Source organism: Centropristis striata, chromosome 2, assembly GCF_030273125.1.
Source record: "Centropristis striata isolate RG_2023a ecotype Rhode Island chromosome 2, C.striata_1.0, whole genome shotgun sequence".
Taxonomy (NCBI): domain Eukaryota; kingdom Metazoa; phylum Chordata; class Actinopteri; order Perciformes; family Serranidae; genus Centropristis; species Centropristis striata.
Window position 1 is genome coordinate 10,827,415 of NC_081518.1, and position 17,014 is coordinate 10,844,428.

The following is a 17,014-nucleotide window of genomic DNA, read 5'->3' on the forward strand; positions in this document are numbered from 1 at the left end:
AATAGCACTTCTGCTTAAACTACTAAATGCTTATTTAAGTTTTGTCTTGCATTGTGTGAAGCTTAGCTTAGTACGTATTGGACCAGCCTCTTTCTACTTAATGTACCATGTTGAAACACCAAATATGGTCTACCCAGCTTTTGAAATACATCCATTTTGAGAGAAATATTCACTTGTCAAGTTCTCCATTTTCCCTCTGCTCTGTGTTATGTGATTTGCTCAGAGCACCTTACTCTTAGGTTTGGTGACCTTTTAGATCAACAGGAGCTGTAATTTTGAAGAAAAGATTTCTTACAACTCCAGCAAGATCAATTTACCCTGTCAGTGTTATGCAGAGCCTATTCGCTGCTGGCAAAGTATACAATCATTTCTCTGCAGAAAACTCACTTTTTCAAAGATCAGATTTTCAGAATTCCATCAGTAAGTTGATTTCTGAATGATTTGTTGCACATTTATAGAGCATTAGTTAAGGGTCATGAAAGGTCATCATTTGCCCTCATACTGATATGTATATGATATAAGTGTCTTTAGATACAATGTTCCAAACAGATACATTGACAGAAAAATGCTGATCCAGAGAGAATGTTGAGTGTTGAGTTATAAAGATGATGTCAAATAATTGCCACTTGCGCTAGACCACAGCAGCACCAGGCCTGCACCTGTTCACAGCAAGAGTGGAGCCATTCTCCGTGACAGAATAAAGACCAAAGGGAGCCAGTTTGGGATAATCATACAAAGAAATCTCACAAGCCCTCAAACCATGGGAGTGCATGTACTGTGAATTTTACATTCATAAAACCTGGCAGAATGGAGTACCTCACAGACATCGTTAGTGTTGTTGTTGGTCACTAATGGCCAATTATACAATCTGTGAACACGCTCGAGGAAAGGCGGAATGTTCTTGTTTGTTCTGTTCAACAATTTTAAAGTCCATGCCCCATGCTGTGAGCCTGTGCACTGTCTGCCTCCTGGGCAAAGTTTGAAGTAAGCATTACTTCTCCCTGACAGGTGGTAGATCTCCACCCCTTTTAAGATGTTAAGCCTGTCAAACTTTGGCTCTCAAAATGGAGCAACAACATGTTAACTTTTTTTGGGACTCTCTACCAACAAAATAAACATTTTAGAAACTAGGTCTTTGTACAATACTTACATGCTTACATTGGTTGCTGTAATTGCTCCTCCTCCAGTCTTTACTTGCTGCACAAATCAAATGTAGTAATGAGGACAAAGTCAAGACAATTTGAGTTTATTCTCTCAGAATCTGTATTTTAAGTGCAAAATATCCTGGGTATGTGATTATCAACATAGATTTAAAAATTTGAATCTGAGTTTTGGCTTTCCATACCATTTGTCCAGGGATTATTACTTGCACAGTCATCTAGACTCAACTCTGCAGAAACTCTTGTTAAATTTATAATCTGTGATATATTAAAAAATAACTTTTATTATTTTCCCACCTAGGTGATATTGTGAAGTACCGCTGTTTGCCTGGATACACACTGGTTGGAAAAGCAGAGCTAATGTGTAAACTCAACTCCCATTTGCTTTTTGAAGCCCCGCCTCCAACATGTCAAGGTAAGGCACCCTGAGTCCCGAACCATGAAAAAGATATTCTGTATGTGCATGTCTGTGTGACTATCATATGGTGATGCTCTATCAAATTGCTCTATAACTTGATTTTTAAATTAAATAAATTGATATATGAATTCTCACAACCAAACTTCTAAAAATTCTACATTACAAATACTTCATCTATAATTCATGTTGAAGCATTTCTCTGATGTGTTTATATTTCCCACAGCAAAGCTTCTGTTCTGTACTACTACTGAATTTACTAAATGTATCTTGTTTTCATTTTTCTGTAGAACAGAAATTAATGCATGTGCCAACATTGTAGATAAAATATTACTTGAGAATGCTATAGTATGCTCACATGTTAAAACTGAGAAAGCACCCTTTCATCATAAAAGTACACTAGTGATTTACAATTGCACTTCCATAAAGTTGGGGGACTTATCAGAGACAGATTGAAAAAAGAAAAGTCAAAATCAATACAGGATGAAATATCCTGACATTTAATTGTACTCAAACTGCAAAAATTCAAAACCCAAAACTTTCCACAATGTAACTTGGAGCATTGTTTTGTTCCCTGCCTGGTAATGACTCATGACAAGACTTTCTGGGCCCCAATTTTTGTTGACAAAGTTCTCCCTAGAGCCAAAGGACATGCATCATACAGCTGTTTACACAGGCTGAATGATAATAAGTATATATTGATGTGAAAAATATATCTTTCATATTTAAAAACAGATCACCTTTTTACACCTTTCAGCACCCATTGTTTCATTGCGTTTATAGACTGTAAATCATAATCTGATGGTTTCCATTGTCACACAGAATTTCAGATCCTAACAGATGATGGTCATTATGATGGTAAATAAATACTGCAATGGCTCCAAGTTGGCCTATAGAAGAAAAAAACAAAACTTTTGAACTGGACTATTCCAGGAAATATCAGCTCAACCTGTATCAAAGAACTCTTAACACATTAGGGCTAATGTCTACATCAATTATACAGTAAGGTTCTTCTTACTGCTGCCACCCACATTTAAGCACATGTTATATAAATAAAATTAATAATAGGATATATATATATATATATCCCAGCAAGCCATGCCAGCATGAACAATACCAGGACCTTGGAACTTAAATGGACTGCAGTCATTTAATCCAATTTTATCAATTACATCTGTGCATTTTCTGCTATAACTTGCCAAATTGTCTGCAGTGAGGAACATCTATTAGGCAGATTGAGAAAAGTCTATACACCAAAAAACTTCAACTTCAAAACTATAAAATGCTGTACCAAGGTGAATCTAAGTTTTAAAGACTCATGTTTTATGACAAATTAAATGCACTTAGAACAATTTAATCTCACACAGTTCAAGTGTTTTGTGTTAAATTGATGATAAAAACCACAAACCTATTTCACCTGTCATTACCCTACATAATTTAAAAGCTGTCAAATTTCGCTATTCAGTACTTGAGCAATTCACTGGGGCACGCATATGATTTTTGAATTTTTAAGACAAAAGAGATGTCAGGAAAGAAGCACTATTAGTTTCAGTTAGCTGCATTAACACATCCACCTGAGAAATGATGGTAGCTGGTCGTGGTATTTCTGAGACAACTGAATACTGAATTGAATTTCTCTTTTGAGAAAATTCTTCTTTCGTGTTGAAGAGATGTTCAGCCTTTGCAATGAACAGAGTGTCCTATCCATTGTAAAGTTGGAGCAAAAGAAGCTCTTATAAAAGGACACGCAATCAAAGTGCTCCCCCACACAAGAGTTCAGCTCCTTTTGTGTGGAATCCTGTTTCTTAAACAGTCCTCTCACAGAACACGTGGGTGAGGCTTCCAGAGTCTTGCTTGTGCTCTTGGCTAATAAATGAACACCTTTAAAAGGCAGAAAGATTCCAGTCTGTCTTAGCGCCAACATGATCCCTGCGCAAAAAGTTGTACAAGACGTACATTTCAAAGGTCTGTTTTTTGTATGTTTATTGGAGAAAAGGTACAGGAAAACAAGAATGTAGGAAATGGATGGAAAAGACATTAAAGAGAGTTGCTGGAAATGAAACTTTTCACGGTTGTGATCAGTCTGACTTATTTTTGTCTGTTACCCCTTCAGCTCAGTGCCCAGCAAATGAGGAGAGGTCTTCGTCATCAGGAGTCATACTAAGCCCTGGGTTTCCTAGCAACTACCCCAACAGCCAGACATGCTCCTGGCTGCTACACATGGTTCCAGGTACAGTGTGTGTCAAGGGGGTTCAACCAGTATGTGTCTATTCTGCTATTTCTATTTTTAGGGTTGCATACATTTTCTTTGCATGTGTGTCTGTATCATAGACTGTATAGAAATAAATGGTCACTGTGACATCACCCATTGATCTGATTAGCAAGGGACATATGTTCAATTGAACAGCCGACTCTTTTAGTCCAACAGAACACTCCACAAGACATGTTAAGCCACCAAAATGTTACAGTTAACTTCGATGAAGTGAAAACACACATTGAAAGGGTCAAAGTTCCAAGACGAAAACACACAGTGTGCCGTGGTTGTGACTACCGTATTTTCTGGACTATAAGTCGCAGTTTTTTTCATAGTTTGGCCGGGGGTGCGACTTATACTCTGGAGCGACTTATGTGTGAAATTATTAACACATTATTACCGGTATATCATTTCACATGTTATTTTCACACTAAACCGCAAGAGGGCGCTCTAGGCCGAGTATGAGGATGAGTCTGACGTAAGCGACGTAGAAGAAGAAGTGCCGCATCTTCTACCTCCGGAGTTAGCGGAGTTGTTTAAAAGTGACACCGAGGATGAAGATTTCATTGGATTTTAGTTATTTGGAGTGACACGGATGGTTTGGTAAACTTCTTAGCATGTTATTTATGCTATAGTTATCTGAATAACTCTTAATATCTTATGTTGACATACCAGGCACGTTCTCAGTTGTGTCATGTAACGTAAGCATACCGTACAATTATTCAGCCTGTTGTTGCCTCTATTCTATTTTTATTTTAGATTGCCTTTCAAGATGACATGTCTGTTCTTGGTGTTGGATTTTATCAAATAAATTTCCCCCAAAAATGCGACTTATACTCCAGTGCGACTTATATATGTTTTTTCCTTCTTTATTATGCATTTTATGGCTGGTGCGACTTGTACTCCGGAGCGACTTATAGTCCGGAAAATATGGTAGTCATCACAAGGAAGCCCCGCCTTAAAGCTTGCCCTACTTTATATTCTATTTTACTCTTAATGAGACCATAATTTATCAAATTAACTAAATGCTGTATTGAAGAAGACTTTAAACTAGCCATTGAGACCATAAACCCAAATTTGAAAAGTTAGTATTAAGGGGATAAATCAAGTGATTAGTTTGGTCATTGTCTAATAGACTTCTATACAATCAGACTTTGTTTTTCAACTAGTGGTCGCCCCCTTCTGGTCCTTGGAAAGAATGCAGGTTTAAGGCACTTCCCCATGGGCTTCACTTTTTAGACGTTGTCAGTGCATGTACGCTTCTTTTTGGATGTATTTGTAAATAATCTTGTCTTGTTTCCCAGGTTACACCATCAATATCTATGTAGAGATGTTCCACAGTGAGAAACAATTTGATGAACTGGAGATTTTTGATGGTATACAAACCTTTTTCTCTCTGTTGCTATTTGCTATATATACATCTCTGTACACACACATGCACACGCACACACACACACACACACACACACACACACACACACTTGCCCAGCTTTAATTAATGTTTGTTTATTAAAAGTAGCACAACTTTTAATAAGATACACAACACTTAATTCTCATTTGTGGTGTTGGGAATTTTCCCTGCAGGAGTTCCAACTAGGTTGTGTAACAGTACATTTGAGAGAATGCAGATCAGATTGTGTGCACATTTGTGTGTCTCTTCTTTATTTATTAATTGTTATTTATATTGTATATTAAGAACTTTCTATAAGTTGTTGTTTTTTTTGCCAGTATCACTTCTTAAAATCACGAGGCCTGTTCACAGTAACCACCGCTTAGTTTGTAAAGCAGCCAACACCATAACAATCCATCAAAACACAAATTAGTTCTCACTAGCTTTTGAAATATGTGATTTTTATTGGAATCCACAAGCAGGGATGAGCATATATACAATAATATGTGTACCCCGCTTTGCTCTGTCTAGTTTTATTTATCTTGCCTGGTCCTAAACAGACTCTAGCTGCCTTTGATGTTGCAGACAGCAGTGGCATGATTGTGGAGTAAATAGCTGTGACTGCATTTGTTTCAGGACTTACTTGGGGCTCCAACCACTGCTTGGTTCAAACAGCAGACATTAGCACAGGTGCATGGTTGGGGTCTATAAACCTGAGATGGAGCTTAACAATATACTTCAATCAGAATCATGTTCAACAAGTAATTTGGAGGTACTTAGCAACTTAATGATGCTGTCACAGAATGTCTCAGAAACAATAAAAGACATTCTGACTGCAGCATATTGTTCATCTCCATCTTAGGTTAGGTTAATATTCATCTAGGAGATTGCAGGATATTTGGAATTTGTAAATTTACTGATTCACATTTATGAAAAGAAGTAATCTTCCCCCCTGCCAACAACACACATGGACCATTAATCAAAATTACATATTGTACATACAGGTGCATACATGAGAGCATACAAACATACTGTAAACACAGCAATTTTAAAGGATTATTAATTTGTTCCTCTAGGATCCTCAGGGCAGAGCCCTTTGCTTGTTGCTCTAAGTGGTAACCACTCATCTCAGCTGAACTTCACATCTAAAACAAACCAGCTCTACCTACGATGGTCCACGGACCATGCAACCAACAAGAGAGGATTCAAGATAAGATACTCAGGTATGTACAATTTATTTTATTTTCTATCTCTTTTTGTTTGTTATTCAGCTTCTACTCTTATGTTATCATTGGAGAATAGCCATCTGCTGGTAAGCTAGCTTGTTGGCTTGCTAATTCCACCAAGCTTACATGCTACACTGTAGCACCCAGTGGTTTGTGGACTCTGGTTCTAAAGCCTCGAGTTTGGCATTTTGGCCGTCACCATCTTTGTTTGTGGTTTTCGCCATCTTTTTTTATTTTTTACTTTCTAAAATCAATCTTGGTGCAATCTGGCAAGAAAACAGGGTTAGACTGTCATTCTAAACACTGTCTGATTCTTTCTCTGTTCTAAATATATGTATCTACATATATTTAATATATTCAAATTCAAAATTACTTTATCCCTGAGGGTAAATTCAGTTAGTCTGTTAGCTCTTGAAGAATGAGACAGCCTGATGGCTGTAGGAGCGAAGGATCTTTTAAATCTCTCCGTCCTGCAACGGAGAGAGAGGAGCCGTCCACTGCTGTTATTTATTGGTCCATAAAGGTTTTGTGTAGCGGATGATCCGGGTATTTCAAGAAGGCCTCGAACATCTTCACAGTGCATCTCTCCACCACCTCCTCCAGTGTGTCCAACCGGGCTCCAACCACAGAGCCAGCTCTTTAGACCAGTCTGTCCAACCACCTTGCATCTCTGTGTCTGATGCTGCCTCCCCAGCAGACTGCAGCATAAAACAACACACTACCACCACAGACTGATAAAACATCTGCAGCATCTTACTGCACATGTCCAGAGATCTGAGCTTCCTTAAGAAAAAGAGGCTCTGCCCCTTTTTGTAGAGCGTGTCTGTGTTTAGGGACCAGTCCAACTTATTATCCAGGTATACACCTACAGTAGTGTTGGCAATAAAAAATATATTAAAAACCTGGATTAATCTGGTTAGTCACATTGGACTGCTATTATTTTTGAACACTACTATAGATACTTATAACTTGGCACTATCTCGATGTCCACCCCACAGGTATTCACTGGCTGAAGAGGGGGCTTGAACCTGCGGAAATCTATGATCATTTCCTTAGTCTTTGAGGTGTTCAGTAGGAGATGGTTCTTGTGACGAGTCACTGAAGGCATTTATCAGATCCCTATATTCAGATTCCTGTCCATTCCTGATACACGCCACAATAGCAGTGTCGTCTGAGTACTTCTGGATGTCGTAGAGCTCAGAGTTGTATTTGAAGTCTGCTGTGTACAGTGTGAATAGGAATGGAGCCAGAACAGTCCCTTGTGGAGCCCCTGTGCTGCTTATTAATGTCCCAGAAACACAGTTCCCCAACCTGACATACTGTGGTCTTCCTGTCAGGTAATTTGTGATCCAGGAGATGAAGGAAAGATCCACTCCCATCTCTGTGAGCTTGTTTTTGAGTATGATTTATTGGATGGTGTTAAATGCGCTTGAAAAATCAAAGAACATGATTCTCACATAAGTACCAGTTTCCTCCTGATTGGCAAAGGCACGGTGACGCATGTAGAGGACAGCATCGTTCACTCACATGTGTTGTTTGTATGCAAACTGCAGGGGGTCGAGTTTGTCTTTGACCTCAACTCTCAGTCGGCGTAGAATCAGCCGCTCCAAGGTCTTCATGATGTGAGAAGTGAAGGCTACTGGTCTGAAGTCATTAAGTACAGCTGGACATTTTATCTTTGGTACCAGCAGAACACAGGAAATTTCCCACAGTGCCGGCACTCGCTGGGTGATATGGACCAAAAGTCATATCCCAATATATTTAGGCGGAATATCGATATACGATATATATCCCGATATTTTTATCGCAAAGTGAGAGCAAATGTTCAGTCAAAATCAAATATGACATGTCACAAGTAGTTTTATTGAAACTGTTTATTTAAATGAACATAACGTATAACAACAGGATTACCTTTAAAAAAATTTAAATAATCAAAGCCCCATAAAGTCCACATTTAAGTAAAAAAAAATATCTTAAATAAAAATAGCCTATGAAATAAAATAGGCCAATCTTTTTCTGAAATAAATATATTTATATGAGAAAAGAATAACCAAAATGACAAAAGAACTAAATATGACAAACCCTAGTAAGGGCAGCATTTATATATAAAGAAAGAATTTTATAACTATATTGATATAGGCGATATGGTCTAATTCCATATCAGGTTTAAAAATATGTCGATATATTTTTATATTAATATATCGCCCAGCCCTAGTTGAAGGTCTTGTGGAGAGGTTGACACAGTTGGGCAGCACAGTCTTGGAGCAGACCACACCACACCATATAAATATATACACCACACAATATATGTTTTGTAATACTAAATTTAAATGTTCATTACTTGCAAGTCAGTTTTTCCAGGAAAATAATTGTCCATCTTGCTTTTAAAAAAAACAACAACAAAAAAAACCAACAACCTTTGAATAATGTTGGCTGAATTGATTTGTCTCTAATAGCATGAATTAGCAGCTCCGACGCCTTTCACCAAAATTAATTGATGCACCAAGGATCTAGGTACCTGAGCCATGATCATTTAGAAGACACTCGTAATTGGAAACTTTCTTTTAATGCATCAGGCTAATTAAGAGCGAAAGAGAATTAGAAAATCCACTTTGTTAATTTGACAATTTGTTTCAGATTGAGTGTATTATCTTTATCTATCTGCAGGTTCTTGCCAACACTGTGATGTTCTGATCATTAGCTTTGTTCGATTTGGGTTGTGAGGTTTTCAGCACCTCCTTAATCATAGGTTTTAACTTCTGAAGAATTTGGTGAAGATGACCATCCATTTCAGTCATAGACAACACAATTCAAAATGACAGTGATCCCATTTTGACTTGAGAGGAGTGAGTCACAAGGTCAGTCTTCTGGCTCTCTATGCTATCTATTTTAATCTGCTGGTTATATCAGCCTGATGCATTGTGTTATCTTTTCTCCATGCTGTTGTATTGCTTTGACAATAGAAACTATAAGGAGAACAGAAATTTGCACATTTGTGTTGAGACTTTTCACGTCACTTACACTATTAATGCTCTGGTGAGTGTGATATTGAAGCATGCTACAATTCTACAATGTCATTTAGCAGACGCTTTTATCCAAAGTGATGTACAAATGAGAGTAATATGCATTACTCAATGCATATTGTACAGTATGTATTGCATATTTATGTTATTCAATTGCTTATAACACGGACTCCTTCTTTGAGGTTTAAGACTTGGTTTAAGGGTTTCGTTTCGTTTCGTTTCATTTCTGTTTATTTCGGTCAATACATGTCATCAAAACAAACCAGAAAAAAAAACATTGATCAAAGTAAACAACATGTAAACAGAGAGAGAAAATTGATAACTTGGCTTGGTTTAAGGGTTAACGTAACAATTACATTTCGGGGAGGGGAATGTGTTTATGTCTATTAGAGTCCTCACAAGTTTAGTACACATTTGTGTGTGGATCTGTGTTGCCTACAGCTTGAGCTGTAACAATCACTGCTGCATTTTTCTCATCATTCTTTACATTGTCCATGCTTGCTTTAGCTGTGAAATGAGCTTCCAGGCATTTTTCTTAATTGTGTCATGTTTATATACCCAGTGACCTTTCTAAAAGCAGCAATAGCCTCATTGCTTGCACTCATGCTTCATGGACGTTCACTTTGAATTTCCAGTGTCAGGGGGGCAATTTGGTTAGATTGTAAATAATACCATAAGTTAGTTAGTTTAAAGTAATGGTTAGCAGCAGCAATTTATTAGTATCGATAATATTTATCTCAGCATATTTTTATGTGAGAGCAAATTTGTTATATTTCTCACATAAACATTTAGTAGTTTTACATGGAACAAATGCCAAAATAACCAAGTTTGTCAGTATCTCAGGAAGACGTTGTTGGTAGCTCTCAAAAGATTATGACAAGATAAAACCCTTTGTTTATGCATAAAGTAGATTTTTTCAAGGCTATGGTTATTTGAAAGACTAATGGATGTAACTAGATATATATCTGTCAGACAATTAACTGGGTCATGACATTCAGATGGAGCTGCCTATTCATGCCAGCGGGTCCAGCCCATAGACTTTTTAAAATATGGACGTAGTGATATCACTTATAAGCTTGTGAAGAGCCGATATGAGGCTCAGTGTGGAGACTCCGGCTATCACCATCTTAGCAGTGGCTGACTCCTCCTAACTCCCGGCTAATCCATTAATGGGCAAAAAGTGGGAGTGTGGGTAATCTGAGGCGGGCTAAATGAAGTCTGGTATCTGAAAAACGCCAAATGGGATGGCGCCTGCGTAACTTTTAGCCTACATGTAAATATAATTTAAACCGGTCCCAATATAGTATGTATTTGGCTCTTCATTGCCCATTATCCTGCAACTGACAAATGAAGACTCTACTACCTCTTTTGCTGCATTTTCCAGTATAGCACTTTGCACAGGGCTTTGTCCTTTCACATGCCAATTAGAACATTCATTATGTATTGTTTGACAGGAATTTCTCTTCTCTCCTCCACAATTTCCCACAGGGATTAATAAAATACTGCATTCGTCTGTCTCTTTATTCTAACATGGTTATATATATATATATAGGTATGATGTGGGGTTTTTTTCAATGGTAATTTGAGATTTTTCTGTATGTAGGAATACAATTTTCAATGTTTCTTGCAGACTAGAAGGGAAGTAATTACAACGCCAACAGTCCCTATAAAATGATCATTACAGTTCAGTATTAAATAACAACTGATCCTCTGCTATGGACACTATCAGACAAAATCTAATCCAAGAGGAGTTCAATTCCTTTTATTAGAATTATAGACATTTAGTAGTAAGGACCTGAATGGATGGATCCTTCATCCCCCTGACTGAAGATATCTGTGGCCACAGAACGATCATGTTAGAGAGAAGTGCTTTGATAAGATATAAAATTAGTGGTGCGGATAGAACAGACAGATTTTAGAGCAGATAGAGTGAGCATATGACTCATTGGGGAGAGGGAGACATAAGATACTTCTTGGAAAAGAAAGGTTTATAGATGAAAATGAAAATGACAGTGACTATGTTGTTCTGACTGGAGTGGGAAAGTCATTCTACAAATGTGAAGCCAAAAGGGAGAAAAGCCAAGACCAGGTGGAGCAATGACCACATCGGACAGAGAAGGGAGAGCCAAGTGGCCCATTGTGGCCTGTTCTGCTGGATGTTTAGATTGTTCTCCATGCTCTAGCAGTTTGCTTTTATACTCTGTGCCAGGAAGACAAAAACATTGTATTACTTGGAAAGGATTCTGTACTGTACTGCACTGTAGAAGTACTGTATTTGCTACCAGTTATCAAGTATTCTGTTTGTGTTTTTTACTTGTTCACAGGCTTGTGAATCTCTATATGTTGATAAACTCACTGAAACTGCTAGCTGTAGCGCCAGAAGGGACTTACTGTAGATCCTATTTCATTTATATCTTTATCCAAAATGCCAGGTAATGGGAGCATTAGTGCCACATTTTTTACTTTCACACAAAAAACCCCAAGGAGCTAACCTTCAATTGTCTCTCCTACTCATTATTTTCAGCATAGAAAATGAATTAGATTAAACTGGTAATTGGTAGAGTTTCCTGTGAAGTGAGAACACAGGAATACTTTTTATTAAATTGTTCTTCGTCTGTCTCACTTTGTCTCTCTGTCTCCTCAGCTGCCTACTGTAGCATTAATGATCCTCCATTGAATGGTGGCGTGGTCAACCGAACCAAACTCCATCCAGGCAGCAGACTTCAGTTCTATTGCAATCGTGGTTACCGTATGGTAGGCTCAAGCAATGCCACCTGCAGGCTACACCCCAATGGGCTTTTCCAGTGGGATGCACCGCCACCTTTTTGTCAAGGTAAAACTTTAAACACAGTCTTCAAAAAATGCTGACAAGCTTTAAAAACTTGCCGTGTGGGAAGGACTGCTCTTCAACACTTCCCTCTTTGTGATTCACCAGCTGTCTCATGTGGAATCCCTCAGTCGCCGGGCAACGGCAGCTTCCATGCTAACCAGTACACCGTTGGTAGCCAGGTAACCTACCACTGTAACCATGGTTTCCACCTTGACCCTGGTGTTCAGATGACAACAGTGTGTTTGGAGGAAGGCAGCTGGAGTAATGCTGTCTCAGCCCCCAGATGCCTCCGTAAGTATTTTTTTAACTATGTTTTAAGGGAGGTCAAGAGTTCCAGTTGTCAAAAAAAAAAGAAAAATGTATCTCAATGTCCACTTCAGGCCAGCCATCATAAGACTTATAGACAGGGGGACAAAGGACCATTTCCAATACACTCAGCCGACTTCGCCCCTTTGTTTTGCATGTTCACATATAGGGGTAGGAGGTTCCAACTGTTAAAAGCTGTAAATATGTCACTGATTTTTGAAAATATTTTTTAAAATGAGAATTTTACCATTTAAATTCTACGGAGCCCCTAAAGGGACATGGTGAAAATAAAAAAAAAACTTTGGTATCTCGTGAGCACGAGAAACATTTCTCGTGAGCACGAGAAATATTTCTCGTGCTCACGAGATATTTTCTCGTGAGCATGAGATACTTTTCTCGTGAGCACGAGATACTTTCTCGTGCTCACGAGAAAAGTATCTCGTGCTCACGAGAAAGTATCTTGTGAGCACGAGAAATGTTTCTCGTGCTCACGAGATATCAAAGTTTTTTTTTATTTTCACCATGTCCCTTTAGGGGCTCCGTAAATTCCCAATATGTGGTCAATTTATCATTTGTTTGGAAATTTTGGAAACATTTTCGGAGATGAAAGCTGCTGGTTGATTCTACTGCTCCCAAGATTGGCACCTGATTATGTAAATGCCATCCACAGCTACTGATGACGTAGGGGAAGATTTTAAAAAATGAGGAGTACGGGTTAAAAATAAGAAATGGGATTGGGCCAAAATTTTCCAATTTGGTCCTTCATCCACATGCATTGCATGGGTCATCTGTACCCTTTGAACCCCATGATATTTAGTGTTTGATGTACAGGTGCATCTCAGTAAATTAGAATATCAAAGGAAAGTTTATTTATGTCAGTAATTCAATTCAAAAAGTGGAAATAACACATTTCGGGTCTTGATTTATTTAATTTCTTCTAATTATAATTATTATGGCTTATATTTAATGAAGACCTGTCTCAAGAAAATGTTAATATTACAAAAGACCAATTTTAAAAAGTATGTTTAATATGGCTGTTTGAGTTGGAAATGGACTTTTCCATGATATTCTAATTGATTGAGATGCACCTGTATGTAAACTGAAACCATATGTGAGTAGATGGCTTATGCTTAAGGACACAAATGATGCTTGAAAACTTTGATTGAATTAAATTGTAATTTGATTGCGTTTTATTTTCCAGCGGTCCACTGCCCCAGCACAGAGGGCACCTTGTCAGATCACATGACCTCCCGTCTGGTCTCTGGTAGGCTGGGAGAGTTTGGTTCTATGCTGATGCTTGAATGCGCTACCGGGTTCTATTTGGGCGTGGGGCATCGGACTCTTCGCTGCCTAGCCAACGGGACCTGGGAGGGGTCAGATGACCTGGCTTCATGCAAGAGTAAGTATGACTATCTTGTGGAAAATAAATCTCAGTTGCTACTATAAAATCTTCTGACCTCTGAAGAAGATAATAAAACTCCAGTATGATATTATGTTTTGTGCACTTGTTCCCCTCCCTCGGTACTCTGGATAACATATAACTTTATTTATGAGTCTATACAGACTTGGAGCTGAATATTTTATTACAAGAGATCCCTGTTAACCTCAGCTGATACACATATATTCACAAATATGAAATGCTTCCTTTGTACTCATCATCATTTTTTACTTATTATGTGATGTTTGTTACTGAAATCAGCAGCTTTCAGGGGTGGGACAGAAAAAACATAGCCGCAAACATAGATGCACCTGCATTAGAAGGGAACATATGCAAACAGAAATACCATTGAGTAAAACTGCATTGCCACCTCTAATGAATGACACCGTTCCAACATGGTCACGAGGAAACAGTTAAAGAAAGGTCAGAGAAAGTTATTCCTCTGTGTACCAAGAAAATGTGTGCTTTTCTTAGTTTGAGTGGGAGCATGGCAGCGTATAATGCACTGCAGGGAGCCACAGGTCTAGAAGTTTTGATGGTAGGAAAGGGAGCTTGAAACTGAGTTATTTTTTGTGTGTGTTTGTGATTATCCATTCCCCTTACTTCTTTTTTAAAAATTAGTTACCAGGGTTATCTTTACCACGGCACATTGTCTTGGGACTGTGATAACTCTTTAAAACAGGATGCACCCTGTGCTTCCTAAATGTGGGGTATATGTGAGCAATAGTGGAAGATTGTTTTTTCAAACGTAGTGTTACTTTGAAATGTGCCTTTGCTGTTTTTTTCATAAAGGGAAGTTGTAAGAGAGCATTGTGACTTTGAAAACTTTTCAACAGGCTACAGAATTTCTTAGCATTGCATAATATATGACATGCCAATGAAAAGGGGAAATGGGTACACTTGAAAAGTTTAAAAAACGATTAAAAATTTAAATCTATCTCACATTAGACCAGTGGTTTTCAAACTTTATTTTGCTACATTTTCAATTTATTTCTTCATTTTTTCATGATCCAGTATTTGAGTTGACCTACCTAACAGTGCAGCAGCTCTGAGAGATTTGGCAATGTAACAGAAGTGTCTATTCTTCAAGTTGGCCGGTGGTTTGAAAACAGTGTCTCCAATGATATTAAGGAAAAATAGATCTTAAATCTTCTGAGCTAAATCTAATTCAGCCAGGTATTGCCTTGGAAAACTAAATTTACAGTGTTTAAATTCCGAATGACTTATAGTGTCAATTTACCTACAGTAACATTATGAGGCAGCATCACTCACTTCATATATACAGACTTCTGAAAACACAGAAAATATAAAGGCATCCGTTAATCCATAATTCAATGTTTTATCTTATTTCTTGATCTTATCATATTTCCTTTTGTTATTTAGTCATCTCCTGTGGTGAGCTTCCGTCTCCACCCTTTGGGACCAAACTGGGGACGTTGACCACATTTGGAGCAACTGCAATCTTTATGTGTAACCACGGTTACACGCTGGTGGGGTCACATGTCAGAGAGTGCGGAGCTAACGGGCTGTGGAGCGGTGCAGAGACCAGGTGTCTAGGTAAGGTCCATTAACTCTTATAGGATGTACATTTTGTTGTCCTAAGGCCACTTTGGCCCAAAAATTAATGATCAGATCAATAATGAAAGTGAATTAAACAGGCTGAATGATGTTAATCATTAAAAAAGATGAGGGCACATTTATTGGGAATGAAATGTAGTAAGTTGGTCAGGCCAATATATATGCAAAATAAAAGAGGTGTATAGTGCGATGAGAATCTTTCTATTTGTCTGCACTAAGCAGCAGTGTCACTATATCTTGAACAACTTCTGTATAGAGAGCTAAGCTGTGCGTAGGATTTGTTAAAGAGCTTTTTTTGTAAAGACTTAAATTCTAATGGAAATGTATGAGCATATAAATTTTACAGCCGAGCTTTATTAATACATGGGATTGCTACAGGTGTTTAGGTAAGGTCCATGCAAATTAGACGAGCAAAAAGCAAGATAAACTATGCACATGCTTCAGTAACTCAAATGATTAACTGCTGAGACATTTTATTACTTAATACATTAAGAGCTTGATTTAGACCTTCAGTAAGCACTGACCAGAGATGATTAATCCTGATTTTACATGCGCACTTTACTCCACCGTGATTCAGCCTTGAGTTACATGCCTGAATGAAAAGCCTTCTGCAGAATGCACTTTTTATGTAATGAAGGAATAAATCAGCACCTACACATGATTATAGAGATTTTAATGCGAACAAGGATACCTAAAGGTTGATATAAGAAGAGTTGAAGTCACTAAATCTCACTTTAATCACTGCTGCATATAGAGATTTTATGTGGTTAAAAGACAGTTAGCCCTGCTGCATTTATTAACACAGGCTGTGTTTGCACTGGTTGAAGGTTGGGATTGAAAAATTGAAGAACAGAAAATTCTTGATGAGAAGTTATAAAAGGTTCTGACTTTAATTCAACCTAAAGTGATCCCCCTTTATTATTTGATCATAATTAACATTACCTTTTTTTTTTTTTTTTTTTTTTACAAATGTTTTATTTTTTGTTTGTTTCACATGCAAAAAATTTAAATTAATATACACGATGAAAAGATGATGTGATAGAAAGGTGCAAAAAAATTAAATGGACTTGATCTGGACATTCTCCAATGTTTATCTAAATCCATTTGAAAAGGTGAAAAAAACAAACGATGTTGTGACAAACGACAAAAGTCAAGATTGCACACGCTAGTAGACATTTGTATATACAAGTCAAGCTCCAGGTTAGATATGGTGCAAATTAAGCTTTATGAAGTGCCTTCCAATGAGATGTTGAATTTATATATATATATATACATATATATATATATATATACTAATAAATGCTTTGGGCTCCTAAAAGTCTCACACTTACATATAAAAGCACAAATCTTCCCTAATGAACAGATCATATGATGAATTATTATCTCAAGGGAAT

At 37.6% G+C, this 17,014-nt stretch overlaps 1 protein-coding gene across 1 annotated transcript in view; it reads left to right on the forward strand.

Moving 5' to 3' along the window:
• The window catches only part of LOC131992507 (CUB and sushi domain-containing protein 1-like), a 442,029-nt gene that overhangs the window by 380,098 nt on the left and 44,917 nt on the right, over window positions 1-17,014 (forward strand). The window contains exons 48-55 of the mRNA XM_059358115.1: window positions 1,462-1,575; window positions 3,689-3,805; window positions 5,134-5,205; window positions 6,296-6,442; window positions 12,113-12,301; window positions 12,404-12,589; window positions 13,806-14,003; window positions 15,426-15,599. Coding sequence (XP_059214098.1) covers window positions 1,462-1,575; window positions 3,689-3,805; window positions 5,134-5,205; window positions 6,296-6,442; window positions 12,113-12,301; window positions 12,404-12,589; window positions 13,806-14,003; window positions 15,426-15,599 — 1,197 coding nt within the window. The remainder of the gene's footprint in view (window positions 1-1,461; window positions 1,576-3,688; window positions 3,806-5,133; window positions 5,206-6,295; window positions 6,443-12,112; window positions 12,302-12,403; window positions 12,590-13,805; window positions 14,004-15,425; window positions 15,600-17,014) is intronic.